At 46.2% G+C, this 25,113-nt stretch overlaps 1 protein-coding gene across 3 annotated transcripts in view; it reads right to left on the bottom strand.

Moving 5' to 3' along the window:
- The window catches only part of LOC120909192 (membrane-spanning 4-domains subfamily A member 15-like), a 176,506-nt gene that overhangs the window by 76,988 nt on the left and 74,405 nt on the right, over positions 1-25,113 (bottom strand). For all 3 annotated transcript variants that reach the window (XM_040320913.1, XM_040320912.1, XM_040320911.1), the window contains one exon: positions 6,751-6,807. In XM_040320913.1, coding sequence (XP_040176847.1) covers positions 6,751-6,807 — 57 coding nt within the window. The remainder of the gene's footprint in view (positions 1-6,750; positions 6,808-25,113) is intronic.

Here is a 25,113-nt window from a genome sequence, read left to right as displayed (position 1 = left end):
ATCCTCCTGAGTGGTCCTGGGAACAGTGGGGCCTTCTGGACAGTGCATCAGCGTCTCGATTCCCAACTCCTGATCGATATTTCAGGCTGAAAGTAAATGCAGAGAGGGCAGCCAACCTTCTATGGCCTGTGGCGTCCATTTTTGCTGTAGTGAGCAAGTATGTGAGAGGATTGTTGTCCGTCTTAATCACAAACTCGGCGCCATATAGATAGTCTTTTAATTTGTCTACTACCACCCACTTCAAGGCCAGAAACTCAAGCTTGTGAGTTGGGTAATTCCTCTCAGCAGGTGTCAGACTCCGGCTCACATAAGCAATAGGTCGTAAATGTCTGTCGTACTCCTGATGAAGCACTCCACCTAGTCCATCTCGGCTGGCATCCACGTGCAGTTCGTAGGGTCTGGTAGGGTCTGCATAGGCCAAGACCGGGGCAGTAGTAAGGCTCCACTTCAGCTGTCTAAAGGTCTCTTCGCATTGCGGAGTCCACTGGTCTTCGATGGACTCTTTCTTCTTCCTAGGTCCCTCTTTTGGTTTTCCAGGTTTGTCTGAGTCTAAACCAGCTTCGTCTTGGTTCTTCAACAGCTCAGTGAGTGGATGAGCTATCTTGGCAAACCCTTCTACGAACCTACGGTAGTATGAACAGAACCCTAAAAATGACCTAAGCTCGGTCACATTCGTGGGTCTGGGCCAAGAGGTGACAGCTTCCAGCTTCTGAGGGTCTGTGGCCACTCCTTCGGCGGACACAATGTGGCCCAGGTAACTCACTGAAGGTTGATAGAATTGGCACTTCTCCATGAAGAGCTTCAGGCCTTCATCATGGAGTCTCCTCAAGACTTTCTCCAGGCGCTCTTCGTGCTCCTCCAATGTTCTGCCAAACACTATGACGTCATCCAAATATACCAGCACTTCAATCAGGTTCATGTCACCTACAGTCTTCTCCATCAACCTCTGGAAAGTGGCTGGGGCTCCAGACAGACCTTGTGGCATGCGATTGAATTCAAAGAATCCTACAGGAGTAATGAAAGCGGTCTTCTCCCTATCTTCGGGGTGCATGGGGATCTGGTAGTACCCACTTTTTAAATCCAGCACACTGAACCACTTTGCCCCTGACAGGCTCTGTAAAGCATCTTCTATTCGGGGTGTGGTGTATTGGTCGGGAATGGTCCTTCGGTTCAGTGTCCTATAGTCAATGCACAAGACCCATTCTTCTTCCTCACTACCACTATTGGGGAAGCATACGGACTCCGAGACTCTCGGATGATTCCTGTCTTCTTCAACTCAGCCAGCTGTTCCCGCAGATCTTCCAAGTCTCCCAATGGAATCCGCCTGACCCTCTCTCTGAAGGGTTTATCTTCCTCCAATCGAATCTTGTGTTCAGCACTTTTTGCAAGCCCCACATCAAACTCACTTTTTGAAAACGCAATTCTCCATCTCAGGAGCTGGGTTTTTGCTCTCTCCATCCAATCAGGTGTTAGGGTGGTGTTTTTCAGGTAGAACTCTTCCATAGGAATCTCTCCCTCTTGTCCTCCCACGATACCATACGATAAGACTGGGGTTGCTTGATTCACCTGCCCCAGCAACACTCTAGCTGGCATCTTCACAGGTGAGGTTGTGGTGTGTTCCGGACACTGACTGAGACCTTCCCTCCGCTCCGCTTCAGCGCCTTGGTCGATAACAATTCTGGGATTATTTCCAACTCCTTATCTTCCTTCTCTCTGTCCGTCTCAAGGACGATGAAAGGGCCAGGTTGTCTCCAAGTCAGTTTGATAGAAGCTTTCAAACAGACTACTTCACCTGGTTGCACAATCTTCTCACTTCTGTCTAGGTTTTTCCCACTCCTTCCGACGGGGCTTTCTGCTCATGCAATAGATTCTGGTACACTTGTGCTAGAATTGGGTGTACCTTTGTGGCTGGAGTGCTCTGTACTTGGACAAGCGGTGTCAAAAGTCTTCGGACCAGGTCGGTATTTGTCCCAATGATGAGAGAACTATCAGCCCCTGGGGGGTGGGGACACACCACTGCCAGGGTATCGAAGGTTTCGGCCTTTCCCGCCACACTCGGGTCGAAGGTGAGCTTAATGGGTAGGTAGCCGTCATAAGGGAAATTCTGGGTCCCTAGGCCCCATATCTCCAATTCCTCCAGCTTCTGCAGTGGCAAGTGTCTGAGATGTTTTTCATAAAAGTCACTGTAAAGTAAAGTCACTTGGGCTCCAGTATCCAACAGGGCTTTAGTATAAATCCCTTCCACTTGGATGGGGACAATTGGAGAAGGTCCCACTAGCTCAGGAGGGAATCCATGTTGAGTGGCAGGTTTAGCCTGTTTGGTAGTTTGCACTTTTACGCCTCGCTTCTGTGGGCTCTTGCCCGGATTCGGCCTAAGTGTGTCCCCAGGGACCTGGTATGTATGAGGTTGTTTGGAGCTGGCTGTTGTAACAGGGCGCCCAGCTGGCTCCTTCACTGGGGCCCTCTGAAGTTTTCCGCCGGCTTTTGACGTTTTGTTTCAGGCTTTGCCGGGCTTGGGCATACTTGACGGTAGTGTCCAACTCCCCCGCAGTTGAAACAGGTCTTTGGCTTCGCCGGTTTCTCGGTCTGAGCGGCTGTAGGATCCATCGGGGTCTTAGGTGCCGGGACTTCCTCCCTCTGTGGTCCAACCAGCTTAGCAGTCAACAGGGCCATCATTTCCAACATCTCTTTCTGCATTTGAAACAGTTTTCCAAATTCAGACTGGGGCAGATGTTGTACAGGTAAGGACCAGGGCATTTGATCAGTGTTCACCGTCAGGACACTGGGTTCCTGGGGGCCCTGTAGAATTTCAGATTGATGCCCTTTGGTTCTTACTGTGGTGCTGGACTGAATTTTCCTTTGTTTCTTCTCCCTTTCCATCTCCATCTTGGCTGCTTCATTAGTCTCTTCAATGAGCACCTCATCTGTAGTGAAAGGATCGTCCAAGTACTGCCTTAACTGGAACTTCTCAGTCCTGTAGCCACAGACCTCAGGAATTTCTTCTGGATCAGTTCAGCCCCAAAGTGTTCATCTGAATCTTCTCCTTTCGAGACAGACAACAGGCGGTCTTTCAACTCAATGGCCCTGAATAAGAAATTCTGGGGGGTCTCCTGACTGCTCTGTGACATATTTATCAGTTGATGATATAGCTCAGCAGCATCTTCCTCTTTGTAGTAGCTCTTTAGTATTCTCCTGAGTTGTACTAAAGTCAGTCCATTTTTCATTTCCGGCATGCCTTTGATACTTAGACCTGGGCTAATGGCGTTGACTACAGCCTCTACAATTTCAGATTCAAGATATCCTCTTTGGAGTCCCAGTTCAATCTGATGCAGAAGATTTGTATAGGACAGGTTGCCTTTCTGTTCCTTCTCTCCTATCTGACCTTCAATCTTGAAATCTTTCCGGATCGTCACCTCTGGCAAGTGGCTATGAGTGCGTCTCTGGATGACTGAAGCAGGTCTTTGCCTTTGCTTACCACTGCTCGAGTCCTTGCATGGGACACTTAACTCTTCAATGTGTCCTGCGATCATGCCGGAGGTCTCCTTGAACCTTTCTTGTATATTGTGGTACTGCCGTTTTAGGTCAGCTAGTTGTCGTTCCGACTGGGAACCTCTCCTGTGCGTGTCAACCACGGCCTCTTCCTTCTCCAAAGGGGGCCTTGTACTGATTTTGGTTGGAGTTGACCCAAAACTAACTCCCAGCATTGTTGGCTTAACATGTCTAGAGTTGGCAGAGCTCCCTCCGAGCCCTTCTGGGTGCGTCAGGTAAAACTTGGTTTTGCCAGCTAGCTGCACACTTGAGCCTCTAAAGTTCTCCGGAATTCCCTTTCTCCATTCAAATAGGGCGTAAGTGTGAGAGGTCCCACAATCTGGTCTGATGGCAATCACCCAGGCCTTTCTATCTGGGTACAATGCCTTTACAATCTGGCTGACCTGTTCTTCCTCCCAAGCTTCTCCTGGGAGTGCGATTGCCATGCTCGCTTCTGAGCGAGCGCCTTCTGCTTCACACCACCGCTCCACTGTGACGGGGTCCATACTGGTGCCAAGAGGGTGGGCTTAATTTCAGAGTAACAGGATCCCGGACGAGCCCCCACTTGTAGCACTTACCCCCGAAGGAGCTGCTGGTAATTGATTGGGCCTGTACTCTGCTTTTCTACCCCCAAATAATTTGTCTCAACCCGCTTGACACAGCTGTGTAACAGTGTGGATGTAAAACCTTCACTAAACGGAACAACCCCACATAACAGTGTGTATATAGTGTACCTTTATCGCTATCTGGGCATCCGTTGTTCCACCTGTTAGAATAATGAACAAGCCTCACACCAATTGTGATCAACCAACATGTAAGTTTACTGGAACTAGTATAAAGACAGTAGTTATAATAACTGTAGCAACACACAACTTACTATAATAGTGCAATGAGTGTACACAAATTATTAACACTTAAAGGTCCCTTGAGCCTCTACTGCGGCGCGTCTCCAAGTGGGACTAGTGCTCAGAGTGACAATGCCTTGACACTGGTCACCTTCCCACTTCCAGTACGGCCGCACCAAACATACCAATGCAAAGATATCAACACAGCACAATACAGTTTCTCAAGAGCTTCCCCTGAGATATAAGGCAGCCTTTTGTCTTACTGTATCCACAGCACAAACCCTCCCAATGAGAAGTGTAGTCTCTGGTCTTCTTTTTCTTTGGCTAGCGATTATACTGCAGTGTTTGTAATCCAATGGTTTAACAAGTAATGAAGTAACATAACTGAAGAGTGATAACAATTCCTGCTATACAACACACTTGTAGATGCCTTCGGTGTAGGTATACCTTAATCATCAGTCAGCCCTCAATGAAGCATAGGCTTTTAAACCTGATTGAACTCAGTCTATTTGAATGAGACCTCCCCGTAGGACTACAGGTCCCAGCAACACTGTGAAATTAGTCTAAGTGTGTTACGGGTGTTAAATAACTTCTGGGCGACAGCCCTCTCACCACACCAGGTCTGGAAAGTTGTGAACCTCCGCTCCGGCTGTCTCAGTCCTGCTGCCAGTCAGCACTGTCACACTGCTCCGCTCCGCAAGCAAACCGGACATCCACTTTGCTCCGTCAAGGGTCCTGGGTCCTCAGACCCGATCACACTGCCTCTCCAGCACACTGTGGTAAGGCAGAGTCAATGGATGTTGTTCTGCTCTGCACGATGTAGGCCCAATTCTAAACACTTCTTCACAGATCCTCTCAGGCAGACCATGCATCCAGAAGAGACAGAAAATGGCTGCACTCTGCCTTTTATTACCCACCCAGCATGCAGTTTAGCCACCTAGAGTTCATGGGTAAGTGAGTGAGCATTATGGGTAAGCGAGTCTCTTCACAGTCAATAAACATTTTCTGCTCTGCATGTGTAAGTTAATATATATCTCTCACATTGGCATTTGGCTCCCTCTAGTGGTATGCAATCTTTAGCATTACATGACAAAAATACCAGTGCTACACATACATACATACTTTCCTTGCCCAGGCATGCACATAAGCCATTATTCATGTTGTTGTTTGTATTTAACTTATCCTGTTGGAGGGATTTCCTATGTTGCCACATCCTTATTTGGTCATTTCCTGTGTGGAGGTCACATCCTGTGATGTTACTTCCCATGGAGGAAGTGATTGGCTGCTGGAGCCATCACTTCCTGTTTTTGAAAGCTTTTGTGATTTACAAATTAAAGGCCAAGCAGAGTAGTCTCAGTCAGAGATGCTGACAGAGCTGAGAACCTAGCTTTGGTGATGTTTATTTTCTAGGGATGAACGCAAAATCGAAAGATTGGTAAGATGCATTATATCATTAGACGAAATGTGTGCTTATTAGATAAAGGAGATTTGGCCGTACGCTCTGCACACAGCCTAATTTCCATGACAATGGACAGAGGGACTTTGTTCCAAATCAGGGACAGTCCCTCAAAATCAAGGACAAATGGGAGCTAGGCTAAAAATGCATAGGTGAGAACCAGGCCTTAGGCCCCGCTTTGAAGCCCGAGTTGAGCAAAAATGTATGTTTTGTTTTGTTTGTAGATGTACTGGAGAAGGATTAGAGCTGTCTCACTTATATTGCTGTCTATGTGATTTCTCCTATTTTCTGCTCTGGTGATGGATGTCAAGTGACACATGGCCGGGATTCTTGTCAGGAAAAAAACGTTGTTTTTCCTGACCAGATTCCTGGCAAGATTTTCTTGCCGGTCGAGTGTACACACGTACGATTCAAAAGAAACACCGTTCTTTTGAATGGCACGAACGCAGTGACGTCATCGACTATGACGAGCATGCGCTCGTCACATTCAAAGCCGTCGTTGCCATCTTGCTTCACCCTACCTATGCCATGGAAGCTACCGTGCATGCGTCAAAGTCATTTCGAGCATGCACGGGTTTCCAAGGAGGCAGGTAAGTATACACACGCTCGGGTTTCTCGGCAGGAAAACACTGCCGAGAATCCCGACGAGAAAAAAAGAGAGCAGATTCTGGGCAGTTTTCTCGACAAGAAACCTCAAAGCCTCGTACACACGCACGGTGTACTCGGCAAGAAAGCTCTGTCAGCATTTTTCTTGCTGTTTCTGGCCGAGAAACCCGTGCGTGTGTACGAGGCTTGAGGGGAAAATCTCCTTAATGAGGTCACAGACACCATTTAAAATTCAACCTTTTCTCACTCCGGAGTCATGGAAATGGGCTTTAAATGCTAAAATCAATTTTTTAATAATACTTGAATGTCACTTACCAGCTTGCGAGATGGTATGACCCTTGCGCGCAAAGCAATAGATCCTGAGATGACCAACTGCAAAATACATGTTATATAAGTTATATTGTTCAGAAAAGTCTTCAGCTTCTACATACGCTGTTTTTTCTAAATATCTATTTGTCATTTATTTCCAAAATGTATTTCAGTGGTAGATAGTGGAAAGTCAGAGCACCTACAGTTTCTTCTAGCCATCAGGGACTCTATTGACAACATCACTGCAATCAGTTCCCAGGTCTGCATATCTACTGTACCCATTAGTAGGAGTTCTCACCATCCCTGCAGATTTTTTAATTTATTTTATATTATGGAAAAAATAACAGTAAAAGGTGAGAAGGAACATCCAATTCTTCTAGATGGATCGAGAGAGTTGGAAATTATGGCAAGGAAGGGGGATGGTCTCACATACAGACACTACAACCCACAGTTGTAGTGTTTGTATGTAAGACCACCCACCTTAAAAGTCCACCACTGATTGTCTCTGGTTTTCCCTGGAACAAACCATTTAATTTTATTGACTGTTAGGACTATGATCTGGAGGGACAGATAATGTTTAAGGGCCTTCAGCTAAGCTGTTTGTGTCATTCAGGTGCTACTTCACACTCCAGGCTACAGTACATGCTGGCAAAATGAGTAACAGCTACATCTTCATCAAAAGTGTCCTCACACAGATATTTAGCTTAGATGAGGCATGTCTTGCCAAGCGTGTTAGGTTGCTGAGTGCACTATGAAGACTTTGGTGCCTATTAGACTGCTCATATTTAGACCAGTGTTTCTCAACTTTAGTCCTCAAGGCACCCCAACAGGTCATGTTTTCAGGATTTCCCTCAGATGAAACAGCTGTGATAATTACTAAGGCAGTGAAACTAATCAAATCACATGTGCAAAATAATGGAAAGCCTGAAAACATGACCTGTTGGGGCACCTTGAGGACTGGAGTTGAGAAATACAGATTTAGACACACTGCACATGCTGCTATAAGAAGAAAGTGAAGGTAAGACTATGAAAATACAGCTTGTTAATGTAGCACCCTCTAGTGTAGCTTAGGGCTAAGCCTGAGCTATGGAATCTAAATCAGGTTTTACTAGGGTCCAGGGCTGGGTGACTCATCCTGGCAGCTCTCTAGTGCCTCCCTCTGGTTTAAGGTTTGGAGAATCTTCTAGAATTAATGGGTGAAGGTTAGGAGGAGATGCCTTGAGTATTTAAGTAGCCTCAGCCAATCCTCAAAGGTAGGTTGGCAGGGGGCTGAGACCACTCCATAAACAGACATGAGCCATGCCAGCAGGGCAGTCAGGTGGAAGATGGAGATACAATGTTTAGGAGACTGTCGGTGGCCCTCAGGGGTACCCCCTAGTCTGGGGGGTTGTCTTGCCTTGGGCCAGGGCTTGGGTGCTGGAAGGATCCTGCTAAAACACACAGGAGGAGTTTTTCCTGGAGGCACGGGAGCAAGAGAGGACAAATTGAGTAGTCAGCACTGTTGGGGACTAACAAGGGGGAGACACATGCCACATATAGCCAGTCACCCTGAAGACAGCTGTGTGGTCTTCATACTTCCCTGAGAGGTCTCCTGAGAGTCAGCTAGGTGGGCTGATGAAGAGTCAGTCAGGTGGACTGGTGTGGGGAATTAGCTTGGAGGGCTAGTGAAAGGGGCAGCAGCCAGTCAGTGCCTGAAAAGGTGGTGCTGGGATCAGTGGCCACATAGGAAGAGTTACAAGCTGTTTTACTACACTGTGCTACACAAAAAAGGGGGCTACGAGTTCCTGACTGTAAAGGGCCATTGCTAATCTGACTGGGAGGCTGTCAGATAAATCAAAGTGAGTCAGCTGGAGCAAGCAAGTACTGCTTGCTCGCGTGCAGGAGCGTGCAGGAGGAAAGTGAAGAAGACTGTATGCAGCCTGTATATAGGAAGATGCCCCCAAAGTTTTGCTGAAGTCAAGTGGGCATCACATAACCTCCCATCCCTATCCAAGTTATTAAAGTGATACTAAAGTCTCGTCTTTTTCTAAAAAATAACAAAATGTTATACTTATCTGCTCTGTGCAGTGATTTTGTGCAAAGCAGCTCAAATCCTCCTCTTCTTGGGTCCCTCTCTGGCCATTCTGGCTCCTCCCCAGCTCCTCCCTCCTTTTGGATGCCCCCAGAGCAAGCAGGCACGTCCTGACCCACGGCTCTGTATGTGCATTCAGACATGGAGCCCCAGTTTGGCTTACTGGCTGTGATTGACAATGCTCACGCTGCTGCCAAAAGCCAATCAGGAGGCTCTCGTTGACATTGCTGGATTGAGATGGGGCTCATGTAAGTATTAGGGGGGGTCTGGGGGACTGCTGCACACAAAAGGTTTTTTACATTCATTCAACAATACATGAAGGCAAAAAACCCTGTGCCTTTACAACCACTTTAATCCTCAATAAATAACAAAACAAAGTCACGGACTGTTCTCTGAAAATTCTGTGTGCCTGACCGTGCAGGAGTGGGGGATCCAAATTTATCAGCAGTCCCTACGGGGGGTGTGCTACAATAAAGCGGAGTCCCAGTCATTTTATTGTTTATTAAAAGTCTGCAACTGCAAAAAGGGTAGCTGCTGACTTTTAATAAACAGCCACTCAACTGACCTACAGTCCAGTGATGTACTTACCGCAGCTGTGTTCTCCCCATGTCCTCCCTCTGTGGTGCGGGCATCTTTACTATGGGCACACGGCTTTAAAAGCTTGTGGCTTCATAGCCAGCTGCCCACTCTACATGCGTGAGCAGCGTTGCGGTCTGTGACTGGCCCCGAAGTCTGCTCATTTTTCCCGGAAGACTTCGGGGCATATGAAGCCAACCTGCACATGCTAAGTTGTGTCTTTTATGCTTGAGAGAACATTTACTTGTTCTCAGAGATAGCCAGGTCACATGATATTGGCATCACACATGTGGGTGTGTATACAGGCTGCAGTGAAAATCTCCTCCCGCCTGAACTCTCTCTCACACTGGAGAAACTGTGCAGTTTATCACTGACCGTTGTATACAGATCACCCAAAAAGGCATATAGTAGCAATATTTTGATGTAAAAAGATTTATAAGCTGTGTGCACTGTGTGGGGGGGAGATGAACTATTTTCATATTACTGGGTTTAGTAACACTCAGAGGCGTATCTAGTGAAAATAGCGCCTATGGCAAGCACTTAAACTGCGCCACTGTCGAAACATTTGAAATCCATCTTTCAGATAACCCTAACAAAAAAAAAACAGCTATCAAAACTAGTGATACTTATCATCCCTTGTGATACCTTGGGTAGTGACATATGCTCTTTATGGAGAAATCTAGGCTTTATTAGACCCCTGATCCCTCTTCTGCCCTCCAAGGCCAGGTAAATGCAGAACCAATACTGGAAGTAATGAAATCTTCATCACTTAAGGCCTCAGTTTTCACAGAGGAGAGGGAGAAACTGATGTTCCTCCTTCTTCTTTGTGCGCTGCCAACCCGACCAGATGGAATGGGAGAGCCTGGGAGAACAGGGGAGGGCTGTGGCTGAACGCAGCAGGGATAGCGCTGCCATTGTCCATTAGCAAAGGTGCTGAAAAGGACATCCTGCCTATGCTCAGGAGGAGAAAAAAGAGACCCTCAGACCCTGGTAAGTGCCTTGCTGCCCAGCCACTCAACAGCGCCCCCTTCATATGGCGCCCATGGCACTTTCCATGGCTGCCATACCCTAGATACGCCACTGGTAACACTTTAAGTCTTTGATCTACCAGAACACCCAGATCCTTCTCCACCATTGACTCCCCCACTGTCCTCCTCCTAGTATGTATGATGCATGGATGTTTTTCGCCCCCAAGCGCATTTACATTTATCATTTGCCACATAGTAACCAAAATAAATAGTGCATTGAGGTTGGCTTGTAAATTGGAGCCATCCTGTAAGGACGTTATTCCACTCCATAGCTTGGTGTCATCTGCAAAGACAGAAATTTTACTTTTTAATCCCAGACCCTTTATCATTTATAAATATGTTAAAAAGTTAGGGTCCCAACACTGAACCTAGGGGTACACCACTGATAACCTTAGACTATTTGGAATCCGAATCATTAACCACTACTCTCTGAATATGGTCTTTTAGACAGTTTTCTATTACCTATTTAGCTGTGTGTGGGGAACTGTGACAAATGCTTTGGCAAAATCCAGATATACTATATCCACAGCCACTCTTTGTCTAAGCTTTGCTTACTTCCTCATAAAAAGAAATTTGATTTGTTTGATAACTTTGGTCCTTTGTAAATCAATTCTGTCTATTGCTTAAAATATTTTTTCTTTTTTTGTTTACCAAAGTTTATTGTAAGAATAATTTTGGACAAGTGTACATACATTATAAACATATGAATAGTATATGGTTCAAAGTAGTAACTTAGACAGATAAGTATATCAAGCATTATGTGGTAACATTGTAAAACCTGTGAGTTAGAGATCAGATACGTTGCATAGTACTGTAACTCAAATTATGTTTTCTTGGCAATATTAGTTGGAGGACCAACTGGACCATTTAGAATCATATATTGGTAAGCTATCGTTTAGGGTGTGGAATACTCTCTCCGAGAGTTTGATTATTTCCATTCGGTCTAACACCTGTTGCCAGGAAATGGTACTGGTTCTCCAATTCAGTGCAACCATCCACTGAACTGAACTACATAAGGAGTGTAGTAGTCTAATGTAAGGTGTGGGAATATCAGGTATCCCGGCATAAAGGATGCAGATTTGAGGGGAGAGGGGGATTATGTGACCTGAAGCAGACTCAAAATGTGCTGCAGCAGATTTCCACACTTGATTCAGAAGTGGGCAGCTCCAGAATATGTGTAGCAGAGTGCCTTGTTCAGTACAGCCTCTGAAACAATTTGGGGAGATTGATGGATAAAAAGTATGCAGCTTGGAGGGTGTGAAGTACCACCGAGAGAATATTTTAATTGGTGTTTCTCTAAAAGAGATAGCTTTATTGCATTTCCTGAGATTTTCCGCCATAGAGTACCAGGATTCCGGAGGAATTGTCACTCCTAAGTCCTCTTCCCAATGTAACATCTGGGAGGATTTCTCCTCCAGTTTGAGATTATTAAGGTAGCTGTATATCAGGGAGATCATCCCTCTGTCACGAGAGGAGGAGAGGCATATTTTTTCAAATAGTGTCCTGGTAGGGAGGGTGGAAAGTGAAAAGAATTTTGCAAAAAAGGATTCTATAAGCTTATAATTTTCTATCTCTGCGTAGGGAAGACCATGGTCTCTTTGTATCATTTGGAAAGTCTTAAATTTCCATTTATATTGCAGTGAGGATAGTGTAGATAAGTTTTTGTCTATCCATAAAGAGAAATGTCTCCTGTTGGTGTATGCCTGGTTGAGTCTGGTGTCGCCCAGGAATGAGGTAAGAGGGGATATGGGTGAAGAGAGAAGATAAGTGTCATTTGTCTTCATCCATAGTTGAAAGAGGTGAGCCACTACTAAGTTAAGTTTAGAGAGTTTCCTATAAAGTACATTTTTGGACCATAATATGCCCTGGAGATGGAGTGGGAAGATAGAGGTAGTTTCAAATCTCTTCCATGGTATATTTTGCAGCGGGGAGAACCATTGTGACATCTGGGAGAGTTTTGTGGCCAGATAATAGTGCCAAAGGTTGGGAAGGCCTAGGCCGCCCTTTGATTGAGGACGGTGTAGGAGAGCATAGCTATATCTGGGTTTTTTATTCGCCCAGATAAATTTGTTGATAGTTCTCTGGATGCCCTCAATCTTGGTCTTGGGAACCAGTATAGGAAGGGAGCGAAAATAGTACAATAATTTAGGGATAATACTCATCTTGATTGCACAAACTTTGCCCAGAAATGAGATGTGATAAGAGGACCAAGAGTTCATAAGATAGTTAATGCGTGCAATGATTGGGGGGTAGTTAATTTTGTACAATTGTGCATATGAATGGGTAATATTGACTCCCAGGTATCTGAATGATTCTGTGCACCAGATGAACTGGAAGTTGTTGCTTAATCTAGACTGTAAATCGGGGGGTAGATTAATAGATAGTGCTGAACATTTAGCAGGATTAATTTTAAGCCCTGAGACCGCATGAAATGTGTCTAATGTGTCTAAGAGCACTGGGATGGAAAGGAGGGGTTCCGTAAGGAACACTAGTGCGTCATCAGCATATAGGCTGATCTTAAACTCCGAGTCTCCCTTTGTGTATCCACGTATGTCTGTGTTATGTCTGATGGTTTGAGCAAGGGGCTCAATGGCCAGCGCAAAAAGGAGGGGGGAAAGGGGACAGCCTTGTCTGGTTCCCCTCCCCAGCCTGAAAAACTCTGAATTATTACCAGGGATCTTGATACGAGTCTGGGGGGCATGGTAAAGGGCATTAAAACCTTGTAGAAAATTGCCTGAGATTCCAAATTTAGGGAGAAGTTTATTTAAATAGGACCAGCTCACGCTATCAAAGGCCTTGTGTATGTCCAAACTCAAAAGGCAGGCCTGTTTGGAGTTCAGGTTAGCGTCTTGGATAATATTTGTCACCAATCTTATGTTGTCCACTATCTGTCTTCCTGGAATAAAGCCTGATTGGTCGTGGTGGATTAATGGGGAAATGACTGTGGCCAATCTGTCTGCGAGGATTCTACCGAATATTTTAAGGTCATTATTTAATACTGATATGGGCCGAAAATTTTGAGGAAGAGTGTGATCCTTATCTGGTTTAGGAATCAAGGAGAGGTTTGCTAAAAGCATCTCCTCTGGGAATTGATTACCCTCCAGGACATGGTTGAAAAGTTTCATAAGATTAGGGGCTAATAGGGGGGCGAATTTTTTATAGTAGGATGTTGTAAATCCATCCGGGCCCGGGGCCGTGGATACTTTGAGGGATTTAATTACCTGGGAGATTTCCTCTATGGTACAGGGTCTATTTAGGGATTCAGTCTGGTGAAGGTCTAAAGATGGGAGTTGTAGATTATCTAACCAGGAGTTAGCCAATGTATCTGAGTTTGTACCTGGGTCAGACAGTAGTTTTTTGTAAAAGTCTGTGAAAATATTAAGAACTCCTCGTGGATGTGTGACTAGATTACCCTGAGTGTCCCGAAGTTTGTAAATGTGAGTGGGATTGATGTCTTGGTTCAGCTTCCAGGCAAACATTGCCGATGGGGAGTTACTGTGTATTAAAAATTTGGCCCTTGAGAACCTTAAAGATCTTTCTGTGTTGGCTGACAGAATAAGATCCAGATCCCTACGTTTGGATTGGATCTGTTGTGTTATTTCCTGTGAAGTTGAATGTTGGAGTTTGTTATATAATTGATTTAAATCATTTGTCAGGCTTTTGATATTGATCAGTCTTTCTCTATTTTTGTTTGCTGCTATTTGAATGATATGACCTCTCAGGACCGCCTTATGTGCTACCCAGATTGTGGTAGGAGGAGTGTCTTCATTGATGTTATCTTCAAAATAATTGTTGATATGAGTAGCAATGGAGTCTTTATTTACTGAGTCTGCCAGAAAGGCATCGTTAAGTCGCCAATTAAATGTTGAAGGGGAAAGGCCTATGTGGGATGTATCGAAAGATATGATGTTGTGGTCTGACCATGGGCATGGATGTATATGAGCTTGGGATGAGTTGGCCAACAGGACAGGGGTACAAAAGATGTAGTCCAACCTAGCGTAACAGTCATGTGGGTGAGAGTAGTGTGTAAAGGCTTTGATTCCTACGTTGTGAGCCCTCCAGGAGTCTATTAGTTGATTTTTGTTAACCACTTACCCCCCGGACCATATTGCTGCCCAAAGACCAGAGTACTTTTTGCGATTCGGGACTGCGTCGCTTTAACAGACAATTGCGCGGTCGTGCGACGTGGCTCCCAAACAAAATTGGCGTCCTTTTTTTCCCACAAATAGAGCTTTCTTTTGGTGGTATTTGATCACCTCTGCGTTTTTTATTTTTTGCGCTATAAACAAAAATAGAACGACAATTTTGAAAAAAATGAATATTTTTTACTTTTTGCTGTAATAAATATCCCCCAAAAATATATAAAAAAACATTTTTTTTCCTCAGTTTAGGCCGATACGTATTCTTCTACATATTTTTCGTAAAAAAAAAATCGCAATAAGCGTTTATTGATTGGTTTGCGCAAAAGTTATAGCGTTTACAAAATAGGGGGTATTTTTATGGCATTTTTATTAATATTTTTTTTTACTAGTAATGGCGGCGATCAGCGATTTTTTTTTCGGTATTGCGACATTATGGCGGACACTTCGGACATTTTTGACACATTTTTGGCACCATTGGCATTTTTATAGCGATCAGTGCTATAAAAATGCATTAGATTACTATAAAAATGCCACTGGCAGTGAAGGGGTTAACACTAGGGGGCGGGGAAGGGGTTAAGTATGCCTGGGTGTGTTCTTACTGTGGGGGGGGGGGGGTGGCCTCACTAGGGGAAACACTGATCTTCTGTTCATACAGTGTATGAACAGAAAATCAGCATTTCCCCTGCTGACAGGAACGAGAGCTGTGTGTTTACACACACAGCTCCCGTTCCCCGCTCTGTACCGAGCGATCGCGTGTGCCCGGCGGCGATCGCGCCCGCCGGGCACACGCACGGGAGTCGGGGGCGAGCGGGGGGCGTGCGCGCGCGCCTCCGGCGGCGCACGTGCGCCCCTAGTGGCGGCTAAAAGGCAGGACGTCCATTTACGTGGTCTCGCCTAGGAGAGCCACCTTGTGGACGTATAATGACGGTGCGGCGATGGCAAGTGGTTAATATGTCTATTAATTGTTTTAGAGAACGATTTTGAAGAGGGTGATATTTTACTTCTGTCTAGGGCTGGGTGAGCAGTAAGGTTAAAATCACTACCCAGGATAATATGGGGGGAGTGATATCTATCAAGAGTATTAAAGAAGTTTGAGAAGAAAGTCGTTTGTGATTCGTTTGGTGCATATACAGATGCTATGGTGATTCCTTTGTTATTGATAGTACCCTTTAGGATTATAAAGCGGCTATCTGGGTCTTTAACAATATGTTGTATGTCGAAAATGACCGAGTTACGAATAAAAATTGCTACCCCACATGTTTTATTAGAGAACGTGGTGTAGTGGTGTTGACCATATGTTCTATTAAAAAAGGTGGGGTGGTTAGCGGTAGCAAAGTGCGTCTCTTGGAGTAAAACAATGTCTGCTCCAATTCTCTTGTAATGTTGGAATGCTTTCTTACGTTTGTGGGGTGAGTTAAATCCCTGTGTGTTATGGGAAATTATTCTAAGACCCATGAGTAAACAATATATGGACTATTAACAGAGCAAATTCTATCAGGACGTGCAACCACAAGGTTTGGGTCAGGCAACTATACACAAACATAATTGTAATAACTATCAACTCTAGCCAGAGTATAGCTGTGGGAATCGCGTGAGACAGGATTTTACATTCAATGTGAAGCATTGAAACCATAAAGAGTACCATGCTTGAGCAATAAAACACTAATAGAGTTCTTAACTGGTATCTGTCAATGGAAGAATTTAACCATGGAGAGAAGGGGACAGGAAAAGGCCTGTCAAACATTTCACAACTGCTAGTTGTAAGAGGTGGGACAAAAATGTCCCTGGACCACAAACCGCCCGAGTGGTGCTTCATCCGAGAACGGAGCAGCAGTCGAGAACAGTCGTGGAAGTGACGACGGATGCTCTAGGCATCTTGAAAAAGAGAAAACCAAAGATAAACATATCAATAGTACCGATTAGTTAGTGCAGGAAAAAAAGATAAAAAAATGTGCATAGGGTGGGAGCCCCCACCCAAATGACTTGTGTTATGAAGCGGAAACTCTGTCCTAGGGTGTATAGAGTGGGAACAAAACTTTATGGGGCAGAGGTATAGTCCAAAAAGACCCATAGGATCCATCAAGTTCACATTAGTTAGTATTGGAGCAAGGGTATGGTCTCAACGAAGGTGTGTGGACCTACTCCATCACAGCATCTCAGCTGGTAGTTATTCAGGAGCAGTTCTAAAGAACGAGTTCAGTGTGAGTATTAGAAGAGATGGGATGATGAGTAATTTTCTTTCTGATTCAAACATTGAAATGTACGAGAAGAAAAAAAAAAAAAAAGAACAGTCAGGAACCAAGAGGTGACTAGTGTTGCTCACGAATATTCGCATTGCGAATATTCGACTCGAATATAGCATATTCGAGAAATCGCGCTATATTTCGAATTTCGCGGTGAATATTCGCATTCCGAATATTCGCATTTTTTCAATTTGATTTTTAAAACAGATCACATCCTATCGACGTCTAAAAGCATTGCTGGTATGATTAGAGACCCTGGGCCGAGTAGCTAAGCTGAGGCGATCCTTTTATGTTGCCAAATTGAAAAAAAAAAATTGCGATTTTTCGCTATTGCGAATGCGAAAATTATTGCGAATTTTCGATAACTGTGGTAGGAGAACTCTGATTGTCTCTGATGCAAAAGGGGGGGGCTTTGTGTATGTTTCTGTTATGAATATTTGTATGTTTGATATTATTATTTTTTGTAAGAAGGAAAAAATTGCGCATACCTTAAAAAAAGGGGAGAATACAGCAGCAACTCAAAAATGTTATACAACATAATTTAATACAAGACAGAAAATGGAGTCGCTCTACAAGAATAAAAAATATGTCTAGTGACAAGACATGTGGGCAAATTATAAAATAAGCAAGCGCAAATAACTTGTGAAATACACAGTGAAACAAATATATAAAGAAATATAGTCCCAATAATAGAAAAATAATCTTTCATAAAAATGTCTTTGATATGTGATGTGAAAAAAAGTCCAAAGCATGCAGCATGAACGTGTTCAATCTTCAAGGTGTTTGATTGACAAACGGCTGTGACAGATGGATAGAGTAAAGAATCACCACCAATGCAAAACACTTTTTATTTTCTATTGTAAAATATCAAGAATATTCTGAGCCAATCAGAGTGCTCCTTCTGCATTTGCCGAATATTCGCAATTATTTTGTATTGTAAAATATCAAGAATATTCTGAGCCAATCAGAGTGCTCCTTCTGCATTTGCCGAATATTCGCAATTATTTTGTATTGTAAAATATCAAGAATATTCTGAGCCAATCAGAGTGCTCCTTCCGCATTTGCCGAATATTCGCAATTATTTTGTATTGTAAAATATCAAGAATATTCTGAGCCAATCAGAGTGCTCCTTCCGCTTTTGCCGAATATTCGCAATTATTTTGTATTGTAAAATATCACGAATATTCTGAGCCAACCAGAGTGCTCCTACAGCATTTGTCGAAATTGCGCAGTAAATATCGCATTCGCATGTTGCGATATTTCGATAAAATATCACGAATATTCTGAGCCAATCAGAGCGCTCCTCCAGCATTTCTCGAAATTGCGCAATAAATATCGCATTCGCATGTTGCGATATTTCGATAAAATATCACGAATATTCTGAGCCAATCAGAGCGCTCCTCCAGCATTTCTCGAAATTGCGCAATAAATATCGCATTCGCATGTTGCGATATTTCGATAAAATATCACGAATATTCTGAGCCAATCAGAGTGCTCCTACCGCAGTTATCAAAAAATCGCAATTATTTTCGCATTCGCAATAGCGAAAAATCGCAATCATTTAATTTCGATAAAATATCACGAATATTCGAATTTAGCGAATATATCTCGAATATTCGAATATATATTCGAGATATATCGCGAAATCGAATATGGCATATTCTGCTCAACACTAGAGGTGACAGTGTTTCAAAAAAACAAAACAAAAGGGAGACCTCTCAAGATCTGAAGATGTTAATTCTGGAAGGCTTGGATTAATCTTCTTTGATCCCGTTGGCTGCATCTGGAAGATGGGGTCGACCAAATCGGTGAAGGTCTGGGGGTAGCAGGGGGTCTATTAGGAGGGGCTTGGTTAAGCAATCCCAGTTTCACCAGCAGTTCCTTTCCCTCTATTACATTGTAGACCGTGTAAGTAGATCCATTATGTGGGATCGTTAGCTTAAAGGGGAATCCCCAGCGGTACCTGATCCTAGCTGCTTGTAGAACAGTGGTGACTTCCTTCATCCTGCATCTCCTATCCAGGGTTGCAGGGGATATATCTGGGTAAATCTGGATTCTTTTGCCATCCATGTTGAGGTTAGGGGAGTTTCTGGAGGCCCGCATGATATCCTCTTTAATAAGGAAATCCCTCACAATGTCCCTGGGTGGACCATCAGGGGGAGGTTTGGGACGGAGTGCTCTGTGGATTCTGTCACAGATAAAGGCTGCTGGAGGTTTATCTGGTAAAAGACTGTGAAAAAATTTAGATACTGCAGGCATCAGGTCAGTGACAGTCTCGGGGACCCCACGCAGTCTAATATTATGGCGGCGGTTTCGATTGTCGAGGTCCTCGACTTGCGCCTGCATAAATGCAAATTTGTCTGCTAAATTTTCAAAATCCTTTCTGAGGTCATTGTGAGCCAGGGAGAGCTCGTCGTGCTTCGTTTCTAGGAGATCAGTGCGGCTGCCAATACTGGCAATCTCCTGAGACAGAGCCGTTGTGGATTTGTGCACTTCATGTTAAATTTTCTCCACCAGTTTGTTAAATACAGCTGTCAGGCTATCATCCAAGTCCGCCTTAGATAGGGGGGGATTGTACTCACTGTTATTGTGCTGTAAAGGAGCGGTCATGGGTAGGTGAACGTCCGTGCTGGCTTGTGTCCACATGTGCTGGTCGGCGCCATCTTGGGACGCCTTCTTGTTCCTCTGCTCCATTGTAAGGAGAAAGTTCGTTAACGAGTGCCCAGAGCTCCGATTCCGCTTCTTCCTAGCGTAAGGCATACACTGTGTGTTCCCACAGGGGTGCTGGGTGAAAACGCCAATTAGGGTGCTAAATTGCCCTGGGAAATCCGCCTAGAAGGCCCGGGTCTCGTGGAGCACGGCTCAGGCGAGTCCGGTCAGCATCGCGCCGCGCATGCGCCCCCTTAAAATATTTTTTCTAGCAAAAAACGAATCTGTTTGTTTTTAGCTCTGGTTCACATTGATGCTACTTTGAAATCACGCTACTTCACTTGAAGTAGCGCGATTTCAAAGTAGCAGGTCAACGTGATTTCAGGTGCTACTTGAAAGACACCTGCTCGGCTTCATGCACAGATGTCTATTAACCCCCTTAGCGGTAAACCCGAGCGTGACTCGGGGTGGATTTTTTATGCTAAGAACGGTATCCCCGAGTCACGCTCGGGGTGGACGTGCAGAGTGTGCAGCGGCGCGGCTTACCTTTCGCAGCATCCACAGACAAGTTACTCACCTTGTCCCTGGATCCTGCGATGCCTCCCCGCTGTGTGAGCGAGCGGGTCCTCTTCGCTCGATTCACAGTCTCCCCGTGTGCCGCCGATCTCCGTTCCGTTACGTTACGAAGCACGGGGGCGGAGAACGGCGCCAAATTCAAAAAAGTAAACAAACACTATACATACAGTATACTGTAATCTTATAGATTACAGTACTGTATGTAAAAAATACACACCCCCCTTGTCCCTAGTGGTCTGCCCAGTGTCCTACATGTTATTTTATATAATAAAAACTGTTCTTTCTGCCTGAAAACTGTAGATTGTCCAAAAGTGTCCTTTTATGTCAAAAATGGTTTTAGATCAGCTAGAAAACAGCGATAATAAATTATAATCACTTGCAGAATAGTGATGTGCGATAGCGATTTGTGGGTAAATACGTCATAAAAAAATAAAAGTAATGACAGCGACAATTCTGCAACTGAGCAAATGTCAGTGATTTTGAGTTGATTACATTATTGAATAATTTTTATTATAATTATATTATTATTTGTTATAATTATTTATAATTATTTATTATATTATAATTTATGATTTTGTTTTTAAAATGTGCCCATCAAATGCAGTCTCACTGTGCCCATCATTGCAGCCCCTCCTGTGGCCCATGTCCCAGTCTGCAGTCCCTGTCTGTGGGAAGGTGTGTTGTTGATGCTTGGTACGGTACCTTTCAAGCAAGCAGGATATTCATGATCGCCATCAGCATGCAGGGTCTGTTCTCGTTTTGGATGGGGACAGTGCTCCTTCCAGAGGATCTGTTTGCTGTGAGATGGAGTGGTCCCTGGCCACCTGCACCTTCAGCCGACCTCATTTTTTGCCCCCAGTCAGCCTGTCCTCTGATCCTGGGGAAGTGAGAGCACTGGGTGGGAGCTGGAGAGAAGGGAGAGCGGAGAGTACTGGCGGGGTTGGAGAGCACATGGTTGGGGGCAAAGAGCAGGGGGGAGTGGAGATCACAGGGGTGGGGAGCTGAGAGCGCTGGGGGGCTTGAGAGCACTGGGGGGAGCCAAAAAGAACAGGGGTGGAGAGCACGGGAGGCTGAGGGGGGGGGCTGGAGAGCACTAAGGGGGATCTTGAGAGCACTGGGGGGCAGAAAGAACAGGGGTGGAGAGCACGGGAGCTGGAGAGCACTGGGGGGTACAAAGAGCAGGGGGAAGTGGAGAGCACTGGGGAGTGGAGAGCAATGGGGGGAGCTTGAGAGCACCAGTGGGGGCCAGAAAAAACAGGGGTGGAAAGTATGGGGGGCTGGAGCGCACTATGGGGAATGGAGAGCAGTGGCGGGGTTAGAGAGCACATGGGTGGGGGCAAAATGCATGGGGGAGTGGAGAGTACAGGGGCGGGGAGCTGAGAGTGCTGGGGGGGGGAGCTTGAGAGCACTGGAGGGGGAGACAAAAAGAACAGGGGTGGAGAGCACTGGGGGACTGGAGAGCGATGAGTGGAGCTTGAGAGCACTGGGGGGGCCAGAAAGAACAGGGGTGGGGAGCACGGGGGGAGGGAACAGGGGTGGGGAGCATGGGGGGGACAGGGGTGGAGAGCACTGGGGGGTGGGGAGAACAGGGGTGGAGAACTGGGGTGGAGAGCACTGGGGGGTGGAGAACAGGGGTGGAGAGCACTGGGGGGGACAGGGATGGTAGAGCACTGGGGGGAGAACAGGGGTGGTGAGCACTGGGGGGAGAGAACAGGGGTGGTGAGCACTGGGGGGAGAGAACAGGGGTGGAGAGCACTGGGGGGGAGAGCACTGGGGGGGGACAGGGGTGGAGAGTCTGTCCCCTGACCCGCGCATGCTCTGAAACGCGTTGTGGTCCCTCTTGGCTCCCGTCCACCTGACGTCACATGCCAGCACACGTGATCTCAGCCCAGCAGCGCTTCACCACCACGGATATAGTCGGCTCCCCCTGGCTCCGAGCGGCTGCAAGAGTCTGACGTAGATGTCACATCTCCCGTTCCTGGCTTTACTGATTATCAAAAAGGACTACACCAGCTCCCCCAACTACACCATGTGTACTATGATGTGAGTGCTGGATATCTTTAAAACCATAACAATTTATAACAGATCACTCAGAGGCGCTTTTCTTCTTGTTTTCTTTTGCATATTCTGAGCTGGCTTCACTTTTGGAGAGCTACCCTGAGCACCTGTACATCATCCACACTGGCTTTATATGGCCAATAGCACTAGCTTAAACGGCATTGTGCTTGGACTATTTCCTAATCAGACTTTTTTACTTATGGACTATTAGACCATACACGCTTCCGTTGTGGTCTCTCACCTTATTCTTATTGCTATTAATCTCCCCTTACAATTGATTGTTAGTGCAGACATCCTGAGTGCTGTAATCCTTTGCTGTATGGAGGAATATAGACAGCTCAATTCCTCTATATGCATTCTATATGCGATCCTCCTATTAAGCACCTCGGGCGGGCTGTACGGCGGGCATGGCATCTCCTGTGTATTATCACTAAGCTCAGCTGGCTGGTCTGCCTGGGTCTGTGTTTGGCGATAACGCTGTAATACGGTCCCGCCCCCCTGGACCGGCTTGTGTGATAGGCTGAATACTGAATCTATCTACTATCACATGAATCGGTCTAGGGGGGCGGGACTGTGTTACAGCGTCATCGCCGAACACAGACCTAGCCAGCAAGCTCTGTGATGATACACAAGAGAGAGGGGACAGGGAGCACTGCAGCCCCGCAGCTGAAACAAGCCACAGGACAGGCAGCCTACTGGGAGATCTCCCGATCTCCCGGTAGGCCAGTCTGGCCCTGCTCATCCTACTTTGAGAGTTCCTGGTAGTGTTGCCACCTTTACTTTAAGCCAAACTCGAACACTTTAGTGGCCTGGGACACCGTTGGTTACCCCAAGGAGAGTAGTAATGCAGTTCAAATAGCATGCCTGTCACATATCAGATAAGACCAGAACTGTGTGGACTGCAACAGGAGAAACCCAGACGTGTTTAAGTGAAAATATGATAATTTATTAAAGATAAGTGAAATAATATAAAAATAATAACCTCTAAAACCACACTGTGCACAATAACCAATACCAACAGAACCCACAAATAGTAACAGTAAGAGACTAATATGTACATGTAATGGGGAAAACCAGAATCATAACAGGGCCAGGCCAGGATCGTCAATGGGAGGTCAGCAGCTGGGGAAAGGGAAAACAAACAGGGCAAGGAGAGGACGGATGGATCACAGGGGGGACAGGTACAGGTACAAGACACAGGTTACAGGATTCCATGTTCAGGTTCAGGTAACAGACAGACAGGATCAGGATCATATGCAGAGCTATACAGGGTCAGGGCGCATGGAGCGATACCAAGGCAGAGTATGATTGTCACTGCCGGGTATTTGTACACATCTCCTGCAATCAGTCTCAGGTGATGCCTTATTGCAGGAGATGTCAGCCCCACACTGCCAGGAACCCACCGCTGGTGGACACCAGTACTGCGGCCCACAGATCACCTAATACCACCACCAGTGGAGAGCTCCCCTGGCAGTTCCAGACTGCCAGGAGACACCGGCTGGTGGACCACAGTACTGCACGCCAAATATCAGGCCAGCGGAAGGAACCTTTCCTGACAGTACCCCCCCTCAAAGGAGCGGCCTCCGGATGCTCCAACTAGCTGCTAGTGAGACAAGTTCATAGCAACAAGTCGGGCAGCGGGCAGAGTCACATTAAGCTGGGTATGAAGACAGTCCAAAGTATCAAACCAGATGATGGGCAGCTCAATCTGGACAGCAGGTGTTTCAGGCAGGGCATCAGACACATCAAACCGGACAGCGGGCACCTCAGGGCAGACAGCGTGCACCACCTCTGGCAGCAGACAGAAGCTCATCAGGCTGGGCAGCAGACAGAAGCTCATCAGGCTGGGCAGCAGGCTCCTCGGGCTGAGAAACGGGCACCACAACCTCGGGCCAGGAAACGGCACCACAACCTCAAGCCGGGACACAGGCACCGAATCTTCAGGCGGGGACACAGGCACAAATCTTCAGGCGGTGACACAGGCACCGAATCTTCAGGCGGGAACACAGGCACCGAATCTTCAGGCGGGGACACAGGCACCGAATCTTCAGGCTGCAACACTGGCTCTGGCACTTCAGGCTGGAACACCGGCACCTCAGACTGGAAGGCAGACACCAGGACATCAGACTGGTAGGCAGGCGACAAGACATCAGGCTGGAAGGCAAGCACCGAGACATCAGGCTGGAAGGCAGGCGATGAGACATCAGGCTGGAAGGCAGGCGCCGAGACATCAGGCTGGAAGGCAGGCGCCGAGACATCAGGCTGGAAGGCAGGCGCCGAGACATCAGGCTGGAAGGCAGGCGCAAAGACATCAGGCTAGAAGGCAGGCGCCGAGACATCAGGCTAGAAGGCAGGCACTTTAACTTCAGGCTGGCATACAGGAACTTCAGGCTGGCATACAGGAACTTCAGGCTGGACAGCAAGTACTGGTACATCAGACTGGGCAACAGGCACTGGTACAACAGGGACATGAGACTGGGGAACAAGAACTTCCGGCGGAGGCATTGGCCGGATAGCAGGCAGAGGTTTGGCAGAATCAGGCTGGTTATCAGGTTCAGCTGGCATGCAAGCAGACTGGAGCAGGTTGATTGGTGTGGAGGCAGGTTGGGTTACTGGCAGGATCGTTTTGAGTGGAGAGAACTTTCGTTTTTTCTTTGGCTTAGCCACTGAAGCTCTGTAGGTAAGGGGTGCAGCAGACTGGGAAGGAGGATTAGGATATGACAGAGAAGAGGTAACAGTAGCTGGGTAAGGTTCTTGTGCGTTTGTAGGCAGCTGAGAAGAGACAGGTGGGTAGAATGCAGGATAGGTACAGGGAGCAGAGACTGGATTTGAGTATTTGGTTGGGAGCAGTATATACTGGGCTGAAGTGGAGGTTACCATGGGTGATGGCAAAAAAGACTCTTGGGCAGGCAGGTGTCTGGTAGCAGAGATGGTTTGTTGGGGGCTGCATGGGGCCGATTGCAAAATATCAGACCATGTTAAGAGCAGTGGTTGCACAAACTGCGGGTTACATACTGCCTGTCTGA

This window comes from Rana temporaria, chromosome 8, assembly GCF_905171775.1.
Source record: "Rana temporaria chromosome 8, aRanTem1.1, whole genome shotgun sequence".
In the NCBI taxonomy this organism is placed as follows: Eukaryota; Metazoa; Chordata; class Amphibia; order Anura; family Ranidae; genus Rana; species Rana temporaria.
The sequence above is the reverse complement of the archived record's forward strand: the minus strand, read 5'-3'. Positions and strand labels throughout refer to the sequence as shown.